The following is a 13,987-nucleotide window of genomic DNA, read 5'->3' on the forward strand; positions in this document are numbered from 1 at the left end:
GAGACAGGTTGAATATGGATAAACAATCAAGCATCGGGTTTGCTCAGAAACCTCATAAACCAGAGGAGGAACCACTTTGAAGGCAATTTTTAAACTGCCAAGTGATGGGTAACAAGGCCTCAAGTTAAGATGTTAACAGAACATCGGAGAAACAGGGTCCAAATCCAGAGATAGTAAAGAAATTTGAGCTACATGACTTGCATCAAACTGAATGTGGAAGATGATGGAGTCCAAAGCAGGTCTCAAATTTCAAATTTAAGTCATAGTTAGGGCACCAATATCATCAACAGGGAAAAGAGAGGGGAAACGGGAGGAGAGAGGGCAAAGGAAGGGAGGAAACAAAGGGAAGGAGGAAAAGGAGGAGGGGAAGGGGGGAAAAGGAAAAGAGAGAGAAGGGAGAAGGGAGGAGGGAGACAAAGGAGGAGAAGAGAGAAAGGAAGAAAAAGAAGAAAAGCAGCATATGGCTTGAGAAGTTATTGAGATGTTTTATACAAATAATAATTTCCAACTGACTAAAACAAATATAAACACAAGTATATAGGCTGGTGCACACACATCCCTCAATACCATAAAAAAAAAAGATAGCTTAAAGCTAAGAGAACTGTTGACATGAACAAGAAAACATCTACAGAAGCATCCCATCACATGCCTACACTGAATGGGTAGAAAGAATTGCAAAACCAACTAAGAAATAGTTACCCAAATATTAGAAAGACTAGAAGAGGGCATATGGCCCTCTTAGTGATTTCTAGGAAAATCACTGTCTTCTATATAACATTTGGATTCCTGAAATTTTTCATGTTTTGCATTTAGGAGGAAAGAGGTAACACATTAGGATAGTTGCGGCAATAGCATCTTTTAAAACATCACATCTGATTAAATGGAGCCAGGGGCAGGGTATGGATGAACAACAATGTAAAGTAAAAACAAATTATTATCTTAAAACAATAGTGTTCTGTCATCTCTAAATGCATAGTTTTTAGACTTGTCACTAAATGACCAATGGCATCTCAAAATTCCTACCTTTACTAGGTTCTTTTTTGTTTGTTTTTGCTCAAGGTTAGCACTCTACCACTTGAGCCACAGTGCCACTTCTGGCTTTTTCTATATGTGGTGAGGAATCGAACCCAGCTTCATGCATGCTAGGCGAGCACTCTACTGCTAAGCCACATCCCCAGCCCCCTAGGTTCTTAACGTATACATATACATATAGAACATGTCATATAGTACAGTAACCTAACTCAAACAGGTGAACTGAAGGAAACAAAAATCTCTTAGGAGGGAAAAAGAAAAGCCATTGATAATAGGAAATATGCCACCAAGAAAGGCTACATGGTGAAATATTTTGTTGTTTCTTAATTACACTAAAATGATATGGAAGAATTGTAATGTTGGTATTATAGAATTGTAACCATGGTATGAAGGAGTCTAAGCAAATAGTTTTCCACTGTGAACCCCAAACAAAAGACAGACAAAAAAAAAAAAAAAGCACATAATAAAACCATTGAAGAGAAAACTGTACTGGTTACTCAACCATCTCAAGTACTTTTTTTCGGGGGGGGGGGGGAGGAAGATAGTTTCACATCATTGTCTAGACTAGCCTTGATATCTCAATCTTCCTGCCTCAGCCACCTGAATATAGGTATATATTATAGGTATACCACCATGTAAAGCCATTTCAACTACTCTATCTGACGTTCCTGAACTTTTTTTTTTTTTGGCCAGTCCTGGGGCTTGGACTCAGGGCCTGAGCACTGTCCCTGGCTTCTTTTTTTGCTCAAAGCTAGCACTCTGCCACTTGGGCCACAGCGCCACTTCTGGCCATTTTCTGTATATGTGGTGCTGGTGAATCGAACCCAGGGCCTCATGTATATGAGGCAGGCACTCTTGCCACTAGGCCATATACCCAGCCCCGTTCCTGAACTTTTTTCCTCAGGTAGGCTAGTACTTTACCATTTGAGCAACAGTTCCAATTCCAGCTTTTTGGTGGTTAATTAGATATAAGAGTCTCACAGACTTTCCTGCACTTCAAACCATGATCCTCAGATCTCAGCCCCGAGTAGCTTGGATTACAGGTGTAAGCCACCAGCACCCAGAAAACTTGTTTTTCTATCCTGAACAGCAAAGCAGCATAGAAAGATTTTAGAAAGGCACTGGGGCAAGAAAACACTGAAAATAGGAAAGCTACACAATTACATTTGCAGAGAAGAGAATAATAAAAGCTAAATTAGGAGCAGTGGTGAGAGGGCTGGTAACAAAGGTACAAATATTAGGTAGGGCCTTTTGGATGACTGAATAATACTAAGAATGGGAAGGAAAGTAAAATATCAACAATAAACTTGGAAAGTCAGATCATACCACTTAACCAACAAAAGTTCCACAAAGAAAAGTTGAAGAAGCTAGATGCCAATGACTCACACCTGTAATCTTAGCTACTCAGGAGGCTGAGATCTGAGGATCATGGTTCAAAACCAGCCCAGGCGGCAAAGTCCCAGTGAGACTCTTATCTCCAATAATCTACTAAAAAAAAAAAAAAAAAAAAAAGCCAAAGTGGCAGTACGGCTCAAGTGATAGAGTGCAGCCTTGAGCATAAAGAAGCTCAAAAACAACACACAGGCCCTGAGTTCAAGCTCCAGGACCAGCAAAAAAAAAAGTGGAGAGTACTCGTTGAATTTTGCAGGGGAGAAACTATATTTCATCACTAGTATTAGAAACTGAAGTATAGATTATTGGGTTTTGATAAAAATCAACTATCCTTTTTGTTAATTAAAAAAACTTTTCAAGAGTAAAGAAAGGGGGCTGGGGATATGGCTTAGTGGCAAGAGTGCTTGCCTCGTATACATGAAGCCCTGGGTTCAATTCCCCAGCAACACATATACAGAAAATGGCCAGAAGTGGCGCTGTGGCTCAAGTGGCAGAGTGCTAGCCTTGAGCACAAAGAAGCCAGGGACAGTGCTCAGGCCCTGAGTCCAACCAAGCCCCAGGACTGGCCAAAAAAAAAAAGAGTAAAGAAACGGCAAATATATCAGATGTAAGTAGTATTTTAATAGCAAACTTCTAAAATTACCAAAATAGTAATTTCTGTCATATCATCCAAGATTTCTTCAATATTTTCTTAAATTATAAACTCCCCCTTAGTGGAGGACAGCAGAATGAGCAAGAGGCCTGCAGAGTCATAATGCTCTGACTTAAGTCCTTACTTTGACCCTTACTGTTCTGTGACTTGACTAGTTACTTAAGAATTGTGGGCCTCAAGTTTCCTCAACAGCAAATGGGGATAATAATAGTTCATACTTCATAGACTAATAATCTATATAAAGTACTAAGTAGCATATTGCAAATACTCAATAAGTGTTCAGATTTTTGAAAAATTATTACTTCCTGGTCAAACTGCCACATCCTTGAGAAACACAGGAACAAAAGAAAACTGAACTTGAACAGTTATCTGAATGTTTTCAAAATATTCTTTAAGCAGAATATTTCTGTTCCACACATTTTCCTAGAAGTGCATTGAAAAGTTTTAAACATCTTTTTTGAGAAGGAGCAAACTTAAGAAAATCAATCCCAGAGCCAGGGGGCAGGAGGATCTTGGTTCAAGGCCAGCAAGGACAAAGTTTGTTAGAGACCCAAGGTCCTTGATCAGATCGGGCCCGTTGATCTGCTAGTCACATCTCTAGCACTTTCTTTTTTCCACTCCTTCTTCTCTCTGTTTCTCAATCACAGCAGTTCCCCCTATTATCTCTGAATCCCTCAATTAGCACTCTTCCCCTTCCTTTCACTCTTCAGGACCTGCTTACTCCCACTCATCTATTAGGCAGCAACCGGGACATGTCACCGGACAGCTAACTTTAAGGTAGTATAGTTGCATGAATTTTCACCCAGCTACTGAGGGCTTACACCTGAAATCCTAGCTACTCAAGAGGCTGAGATCTGAGGATCACAGTTCAAAGCCAGCCAGGAAAAGAAGTTCTGAGACTCTCATCTCCAATTAACTACCAAAAAGCCAGAAATGAAGCTGTGGCTCAAAGTGGTAGAGCACTAGTCTTGAGCACAAAAACTCAGGGACAGCACCCAGACTCTGAGTTCAAGCCCCAGGACCAGCACACACAAAAATGTCTCTATCATTAACATTTATTGATGTATGGAGTTGCGGCTACCACCCCCATTGGACTGTAAACTCCTTGAGGTTGTTGACTCTTACTCCAAGACCTAACACTACTAGACCTCCAACAATTAGTGAATGAGTTCTCATACCCTTGCACAACATGCACACACTACAAAAGTGCTCTGTATTTTCCTCTGGTAAAGTGGAGATAGCTGGGCACCAGTGGCTCACGCCAGAAGGCTGAGATCTAAAGACTGAGGTTCAAAGCCAGCCCTGGCAGTTAAGTCAGTGAGACTCTTATCTCCAATTAATTACAAGAAAACTGGAAGTGGCACTGTGGCTGAAGTGGTAGAGCACTAGCCTTGAACTGAAGAGCTCAGGGACAGCGCAGAGGCCCAGAGTTCAAGCCCCACGAAAGACAAAAAGAAAAAGAAAAAGAGATAATGCCCTGTCTAATGCATAAGGTTTAAAAAAGATTTCATGAGGCTTGTTACACAGCACAGTGTCTGACACAAAGAACTTCCATCTGAATCTCTGCTATTTTGTGTCTTAAGTTACCCTAATGTGTCCTTGGAAATGTAATGTATAACCAGTATGAGGCTGATGGATTAGCAACCATCCTCTTTTTCATGCATACAGAGGTCACTAGTTACCTTCTGAGAGGCAGCTAGTATTTGCTGTGTACCTATTTTATTATATGCAGGAGTCCTTGCTAGATATCACTAAGCTCCCCCCAGAACACAAAATAGAAAGAAAAAAACAACCCTGTATTAATATGCAAGAAAGAATGTTACATTTTCTGTTTAATCAATGAGTACTCCTCAAACGACATAAATGTTGCTTATAAGAGTAAGCTTAAATTAGCAGTAAAGGGGGAAAACTCCAATATTAACTTTTGTCATCAAATGGAGCAAGAACAGGAGGCAGTTCTTATTCCTAAATTTCACTTTTGTTCACAAATATTTCTTACAGAGAGGTGATCTTTGTCTTACTCAATTGGGATTTCCACATATATTCCCCTAGGATCTTCCCAATTAGTATTTAATTTTGTAGTTCTAAAAAATGGCCCGAGTTTGCTGTTTTTCCACAAGACAGAACACTCAACGGTGTATTTACCCCATGCTCTTCTCTAAGACTGGATAAAATAAACAGTAGTCCCACAGTAAAATACAGTACTATAGAACTGTAAATCATGTCACCTAGTATTAAGACTGTAGACCTAAAACCATTTGCCCCTTCAAATTCAGAGGTCAGAGTCCCAGAGAAGTTTATGTATTATCCTACATTGCTTTTACTAGCTGCAGAGAGACCTCTAGCGCTACCTCAATAAGCCGAGTTTGCAAATAGTAGCTGCTAATGTCACCTTAATGAGACAATGGCAACATGCTGAGTAGCAACGAACTGAGTGACCACAATGAATGTTTACAGTTTGCCACCACTGGAAAAACTAGCAGCCTGGTGCACGAGGTATATATACCAAGACGTGGGAATGTATGTATCCGGATTATTTTCAGCCAAAGAAATTATTATCCTAACACACACACACACACACACACACACACACACACACACACACACACACACACACACACACACCCCACTCCAAGAAGGGCTAAGAAATTCTGTCCTAAAAGCGGAGGTCGGAACAACCTCTTTTCGAAACCCTCAACACAATGGATGGTAAACTATTGTCCACCTCCAGCTCGCTCCAAAAGGCAGCAGTAACAGGAGCGTACGCTGGAAGAGCTCAGCACGACCGGTCCAAAGGATAGCATTGGAATACAAGAATATGGTCTTGGCGCATCCTACCCTCCCCCATCCACCACCCTCAAACAAGTCAGTTACCCGGCTGGTCCCCACCCCCCTCTGCGGGCTGCCACCGCCCGCCTGGGCCCCGCTCTCAGAAGGTAGGCGCGGGAGAGCAAGAGCCCGGGCTCCATGTGCGGCTGCGAAGGGAGGCACAGAGGGAAGCCGAGCCGGGCGGAAGGTTGCACGGGTTGCGAGGGCGAGCGGCGACCAGTGCCTTCGCTGGTGCGGTGGGTGGCCCGGGGCGGCAGCATCTCCGCTCGCTCGCCCGCCCGCGCGGCCCCGGCCCGCGGACCCCGCCTCAAGCTCCACATCCCTTCCTCGCCGACACCAGGCCGCGCCCGCGTGACGGGGCCGAAAGCCCCGGCATTTCCCGGTCCCCGCGCCGGGAAAGCCCGGAGGGCGGCTGCAGCCCGGCCTTCGCATCCCGCGGTCCACAGCGACCAGCGCCGGGGCCACGGTGACCGAAGGCGGCGGCCAACTCCGACTGACCGCAAGCCGGCGAGAACCAGCCCGGCGCTGGCCCCCCGCCCCTCCCCGCCGCCGGCGAGCCGGCGCGGCCGGGCGGGCCCGGACCGCGGAAGCATACTCACTTCCACATCGCGGCCCTTGTTCTTGAAGCTCTTGATGCGGTGGTTCTCCAAGCTAGGGTTCTCGGCCATGGCTGCGCGCGGCTCCGGCGGCGGCTACTCCTGCGGCTGCGGCGACGGCGGCGAGTCTCGGCGCGGGAGGGGGGGGGGGAGGCCGTGAGGGAAGGGAGGGGGAGGGGGAGCACGTTCCGTGACGCCTCCGAGCGCGAGGTGGCAGCAGCGCCAGGGGAGGCGCCGGCCCACGGGCGGGGCGGGCCGGGCGGGAACGGCGCGGAGCCGGTGTGCTCCCGGAGAAGCAGGGGACGCGTTACCAGAGGCGGCGACCGGCCTGGCTATTCGCCCTGCCGATTCCAGTGACGACCCTTTCCCCCACCCCCCAGAAAGGCCTCCCTTCAGGGCCGCAAGTCACGTGCCAGAAATGGACTTAGCGGCTTTTACGCGACCCTCCCCCCCCCCGACGCGGATCGACAGGCAGGAACTACACTTCCCAGCCTGCCAGGCGCTCGCTGGAGTAGTTTTCCACACCCAGAGAAAGCGAAGAGCATGCTGGGATCGCGGTGCGCGCGCTTTCTACGCGGCTCCCACCAAGGGCCGGGAGGTGCAAGGCCCGCCTCTGGGCGTGAAGAAGGCGGGGCTTCCTGCGAGACGGCCTCTCGCGCCTATCCGGGTGGACGGGCGGGGCTCTTTGGCGGCGCACTTCGTTCTCTGCAGCCTGGAAAATTAGAAAAAGAATCACGGCGGGTGCTTTGCTCTTTCGCCACTTTGGGGTCTCCTCAAATAGCAGCCACCCTCTCAAACACGGTTCCTTTGCAGTGCTTCGGTTTTATAAGTAGCATTTATTTCCACTCCACATGTGCATATGTGTGACATGCGTGTCGGTGCATGTGGTGTCTCTTTCCTGCACTGGAATTTTATCTTTAGTTGTATGAAGGGGTTGCGATTCGACATGTCAGTTTTCCAGTACAATACATCTTAATAACACCCTTTTCATCCTTCCCCCATTTTCCAGTGTCATAGGATGTGCATTGAATCTTATTATGAATGTTGGGAAAATGGAGAACAGAAAAGAAATAGGCCGGATTCAATCCTCAACAGGTGAGGACTGTTTATTGAGGAACAGTTAGTGGCACAGACCTTCCTGCGAGATTGGAGGTTGTGCCTGGGACTGGATTTGGGGCTGGGTTTATATAGGACTTTACAAGGAAGCAGAAAACAGAAAATGGGTATGGGTCTCTTGGGGGCCCAGGGCAATGTCCTTGGGCAGGCACACAGTGGCATGCTGCACCTGGGGTGTGGGGCTGTTGTCCCCTGGGAACCAAGGGTGGTGTCCTTGGTCAGGCCCAGATTGGAGTAACCCGCCTGCAAACAGGCATGTGGTCTAGCCTATTCGTGTGCACCTGTTGTCTTGCTTGGCCTTGGGGAATAAGGCAGGAATCAATCCTTCAATGATTACATTCTCCCCAACACTTTAGTGCCTGAATTTCTGTACTTTTCCCCCCAAGCTACACTTCTTGTACCACTATCACACAATCTTTGCCTTCAGGCAGCAATTAAACCCTGGTTCAGGTCTCTCCAGTTTGCTTCTCCCTCTAGGCTCATCAAAGCAATGACATCAGGAAGTTTGGGAAGCTAACACTAATAGCTGTTTCCCGGGCAGGTGGGCTGCATTTGATTATATGGAAAATAATTCTGTTTCGGTATCTATCAAAGATATAAGCAGATTTGTGGTGCTATGTTACACATAATTTCACTGAGCTGAGGTCAAAGGTTGGTAGAAAGGTATTATAAGGATTGAATTTAGCTAAGGCAATTTTCAAAAGAAAAGAGCCCAAGGTCCCAGAGTTAAGAATTCCAAGACTTTGAATATCCAGACTACTTCACTGACATTTGTTGTGTGAGTAGTGGCTGGCCTCTTGGTAAACACAGGCCCATTTAAAGTCTTCAGACCATGGTAATCATACTGCATTGTGATGCACTGATGCCAGAAAGGACAATTTTTCAAGGGTTTTTTCCCTTGAAAAGGCTGCATTCTTTTTTTTTTTTTTTTTTCCTTTGCTGGTCCCAGGGCTTCAACTCTGAGCTTGGGCACTGTCCCTGAGCTTTTGTGTTCAAGGCTAGTGCTCTACCATTTGAGCCACAGCTCCACTTGCAGCTTTTTGTGGCTAATTGGAGAGAAGAATCTCATGGCTTTTCCTGCCTGGGCTGGCTTCAAACTGCCATCCTCAGATCTCAGCCTCTGGACTAGCTAAGATTACAGGAATGAACCTCAGGCACCCAGCTCAAAGGAAAAAAATTTTTTTTAATGAAAAATCCCTCCTGACTTACAATAAAGTCATTGGCTCAATTCTTAGTTCTTCAGAAGACAGAACTTTTGTGTTTGCCATTCTCTTTGATTAACTCTGAAAGGAATTCCAGCTCACTACTCAATTTCCTTTATAATTTAGTAGGTATTCTTCTGCCAGAATGTTGTACCCCTTCTACCACTTCCATATTGACAACCTCAAAGACTTTTCTGCCCAAGCTGACCTGGAACTGAAATCTTCCTATTCTTAGTTTCCCTGCATTACTTGAGATGATAAGCACATGCCACTATGCACAACTATGAGTTGAGAAAGCATCTTGGGAACTTTAATTCCCTGGGCTAGCCTCAAACCTTGATCCTTTCATTCTCAACCTCCCGAGTAACCAAGATTACAGGCCAGAGCAACTGACACCCAGCTTAAGTCTTTCATCACAATTTTTTAGACATATTTTGTGAGCATTTACCATATGTCACTCATTGCACTAATGCTAGGGTCCTTTTTTAAACAAGGTAGTCTGAATCCTGCCTTCACACCCTGTGTGTGCCAGAGACAGACAATAAAACATGTAGTTACCCAGAAAGTGTGAAAATTGTTAAGAAAATAATCCAGGCAAGGTATCTCAAGCCTGTAATCCTAGCTCTTTGGGCCAGCAGATATAAGGGGATTGTGCAGATATCAGGGATTGTAGTTTGGGACCAGATTGATATAAAAGTTCTTGAGACTCCAGCTAAACCAATGGCAGGGCATAGTGACACATGTCTGTTGTTCCACTTGCAGGGAATGCACAAATGTGTGTTTGAAGTGACACCATCCCTCATCCCCAGTGATACACAGAAGTCTAAGTAGGAAGATTATAGCCTAAGCATAAAGCAAGACCCCACCTTAAAAATAACTCCTTAAAAAGGGACTGGAAGCATAGTCCAAATGGTAGAGTACTTGCCATGGAAGTGTGAGGTCCTAAATTCAACCCTCAGCACAACCAAAAATGGGTAATAAAAAAAAAAAAGGATGGGAATGTGGCTGAGTGGTAGAGTGCTTACCTAGCATGCAGGAAGCCCTGGGTTTGATTCCTCAGTACCACATAAACAGAAAAGGCTGGAAGTGACATGTGGCTCAAATGGTAGAGTGCTAGCCTTGAGCAAAAGAAGCTCCGGGACAGTGCCTGAGTTCAAGCCCCAGTACTGAGAGAGAGAGAGAGAGAGAAGAAAGGGAGGGAGGGAAGGAGAGAGGGAGGAAGAAAGAAAAAGAAGCCGGGCAATGGTAACTCATGCCCATAATCCTAGCTACTCAGGAGGCTGAGATCTGAGGATTGTGATTCAAAGCCAGTCTGGGCAGTAAAGTCTGAGAGACTCTATCTCCAGTTAACCACCAGAAAACCAGAAGTGGCTCTGTGGGTCAAAGCAGTAGAGTACTAGCCTTGAGCAAAAGAGCTCAGGGATAGCATCCAGGCCCTGAGCTCCAACCCCACAAGAAAAGAGAGGGGGAGAGGGGAGCTCAGAGCTCATAGGCCTTTCTAACGTACAAATTCTTTGGCTTTTTCATGTCTGAAGGTCTACAGATCACATATGTATTTAATAGGTATAAATCAAACATAAATGTATTCTAACAATTAAATATTGACCAATGTACCTTAACAACTTGAAAAATCTAGGTTTTAATTTAAATTTCCTAAGTGCTGGGAGTTCTGCTTCAGAATGAGGCAGCATAAGACCCAAGTACCAGCCTGCAACCCTCTGGTTCTCTTCTCTCCCATGTCCTACTTCTATTCACACTGGATTAGACCCTAAGAACATGTATGCCTATCTCTACACACAACAGCCAAGTACTGTCCACTCCATCCCAAACTTCTAGCTGCATTCCTACCTCAAAAAGTACCTATTGACCACTGTTCAGGCATAAGGGTGTACAAATCAGTGGAATGGTTAGGTCTCCAGGAGGATAGCCAAGCAAGAGGTCCGAGAAGACCCCAGGAACAGGATTGGCCAAGTGAGCAGAGGTTCCTGGGGCTCAGATACCTAGAAATCATTCTGTAGCCACCAACTCCAATGGTATGATTCCCGAATCATTGCTGACATTTACTTCAGGTACATGTTTTGCAAATGTTTGTATATGTGCAAGAGGTCTATAAGCTGTCTAAGCTTGACTTTTGACTACTGAAACAAAATTTATGCCCCTCCACTTTAGCTTAGAAATAAAGCCTATGCAAGTTACACATCCTTTAATTTATCCAATCAGCTCTTCAGCCCTGCCCACTCTCCTTCCTTTAAACCAATAAGAGACTGTAATAGTATCTGAAGCTGAGCTACAGAGCTATGGATAAAGTGCTCCCAGATCTTAATTCCTGATGTCCTCTCTGAGGGGAACAGTTATTGTTAGGAATGCCAGCAGCCAAAGCCAGATAAGTCCAGAATCATTCAACCCCAACTATGCAAAACAGCCCAAATAAAAATAACTAGGACAAGCTGGGTACCAGTGGCTTATGCCTGTAATCCTAGCTACTTAGGAAGCTGAGATGTGAGGGTGGGTGGTTCAAAGCCAGCCAGGGCAGGAAAGTCCTCATGAGACTTTTATCTCCAATTAATCACCAATAAACCAGAAGTGGTGCTGTATCTCAAATGGTTAGCTCAAATGTAGCTCAATGGTTAGCATGCTAGCCTTGAGCAAAAAGAGGCTCAGGAACAACATCTAGGCCCTGAGTTCCACAACCACCACCAATAACAACAAGAAAAACCAGGACAAACTGAGTAACTACAGCTCATCAAGACTTGAAAGCCATCCACATCATTGCTAATGTCATCCTTCTTTGGATAGCTTTGTTTTCCTAAACAATAAAATGTGCAGACAGATGCAAGATTATACAATGAGCCAGATTCTTGTGGTTCATGCCCATAATCCTAGCTACCTAGGAGGAGGCTGATATCTGAGGCCTACACTTCAAAACCAGCCCAAGCAGGAAAGTCTGTGAGACTCTTATCTCCTAGAAAATAAGAAAACCAGAGTAGCACTGTGGCTGGAAGTGATAGAATGCTAGTCTTGAGCAAACATTGCTCAGGGACAGCACCCAGGCCCCAAGTTCAAGACCAAAGACCATATATATGGAGAGAGGGAGACAGAGAGAGAAACAGAGAGATGTTAAAAAAAAACCTAGATTACAAAATGTACCAATTAAAGAACCCTTTAGGTTGTATCTCTCCTAGGCCTTCAGTTGTGCTGAATGCCAGTTTTCCTTCCTACAAAAAAGTACACATAAAAGGATTTATACTGTTGGAAGCCCAGTAGCATCAAGAAACACATGAAGACCAGTGAAAGCACATGACTGAGTGATGTCAGGATGTTGTCTGATCCACAATATGTGTGAATACAGTTCTAACCACTCTCATTTATACAGAATTATCTGCACCAAGCTAACCTCTATTACCTAAAATAATCATGAAAATATGTCTTTACTAGCGATCATCTGATGACTACAGAAATGAAAATAAAGCAATAAAGCTGGTCCTGATGGCTCATTTCTATAATCACAGCTACTAAGAAGGATAAGATCTGAGAATCCCAGTATGAAGCCTGCCTAAGCAGACGAATGTATGAGAATCTTATCTCTAATTAATCAGCAAAAATAACTGAAGACATGGCTCAAATGGTTGGTAGATAAAATACCAGCCAAAAGTGAGGACGTGGAGTAAGAGCTAGAAACCTTCAATTCAAACCCCAGTACCAGCATCAGAAGAGGAGGAGGGAGAAGAAGACATGACAACAATAACGGCTAAAGTTAATTGCATTAAATGGGTGCCAAATTTGCTCCAAGCATTGTTTTAAACGATTCACATGTATCCTCAACAACACTACACAGTAGGTAGAGAATATCACCGACCGCGCCCCCCCCCACCCCAAATCTACAGATGAGTAAACTGAAGCATGGAGAATTTAAACAATCTGCCTCTACTAACAATCACACAACTAGTAGTTGTAAATAATATATATCAAGGGGCTGGGAATATGGCCTAGTGGCAAGAGTGCTTGCCTCATATACATGAAGCCCTGGGTTTGATTCCCCAGCACCACATATATAGAAAATGGCCAGAAGTGGCGCTGTGGTTCAAGTGTAGAGTGCTAGCCTTGAGCAAAAAGAAGCCAGGGGCAGTGCTCAGGCCCTGAGTCCAAGCCCCACCAGGACTAGCCAAAAAAAAAAGAGACCAACACACACACACACACACTCACACACACAGCATGTATACAACACTCTCTCAAAGCAACTTCCCTGTGTAAGTCCAAGGCTGAGATATCAGCCCAGTCTTTTTCTAGTCATGGAGAATCCAAACAACCATACTCCAGACAATCAGACTTCTGTTGAACCTAATTTTGGTTGTAGACTTACAATCGAGGAACAGGAAGCCATCCATCTGTCTCATCCCTAGAGTCCCAGTAGCTCTGCTGGGCTTCCTATATGCCAAGCATGCATCCACCTTCTGGGGCTGACACCATTGGGTGCTCAGCATTGTGCTTTCTTCATCTTCAGTTTTTGAGCCACAGCTCCACTTCTGTTTTTCAGGTGGTTAATTGGAGATAAGCGTTTCATGGACTTTTTTGCCCAGGCTAGCTTGGAGCTATGATCCTTAGATCTTAGCCTCTTGAGTGGTATTACAGGTGTGAGGATTGCAGGCATGAGACATCTCTTAAGGACAACTACTCAATCCAACATCCCCACCAAGAGCCTCTAATTTCTTTCTCTTCTTCAGATAACAAACAGGAACTCAGATTTCCACACAATAAAAGTAGCAGTGTTTATAGCATACGCCTACATTAGGTATTTCATAGGCACGACCTCTAATGCTTTGAATCAGGTACCATATTTGATGTTGATCTTAACCCTTCAAGATCCCCAGAACAATCCATGGGCACCTAAAGTATTCTTGGATCAGTTCAGTTTCAACAGCTTCTCCAGAAGGCACAGAGCAGCGAGCTATGCTGTACACTCAACCAAAGCATCTTGTCTCTGGTTTCCTCTTCTGCTTTGCTACCATCCAGTCTCCCCTACCCATCACCTGCAAGGCCTAGTCTCTTCCATTTTATGTTGAAAGCATAACAAAGCAATGGGTAATGGAGTATGTAGCAGAATATGGCTTATGTCTGGGAATAGCATTTTCAAATTTGGTTAGTTCAAAGGCACTCTAATATTATCATAC

At 44.8% G+C, this 13,987-nt stretch overlaps 1 protein-coding gene across 1 annotated transcript in view; it reads right to left on the reverse strand.

The window, feature by feature from the left end:
- Kpna3 (karyopherin subunit alpha 3) overlaps positions 1-6,825 on the reverse strand; it is a 57,871-nt gene extending 51,046 nt beyond the window's left edge. Inside the window, exon 1 of the mRNA XM_048341414.1 lies at positions 6,505-6,825. Coding sequence (XP_048197371.1) covers positions 6,505-6,573 — 69 coding nt within the window. The 5' untranslated portion in view covers positions 6,574-6,825. The remainder of the gene's footprint in view (positions 1-6,504) is intronic.
- Positions 6,826-13,987: the final 7,162 nt, after the last annotated feature.

This window comes from Perognathus longimembris, chromosome 3 (assembly GCF_023159225.1).
Source record: "Perognathus longimembris pacificus isolate PPM17 chromosome 3, ASM2315922v1, whole genome shotgun sequence".
NCBI lineage: Eukaryota > Metazoa > Chordata > Mammalia > Rodentia > Heteromyidae > Perognathus > Perognathus longimembris.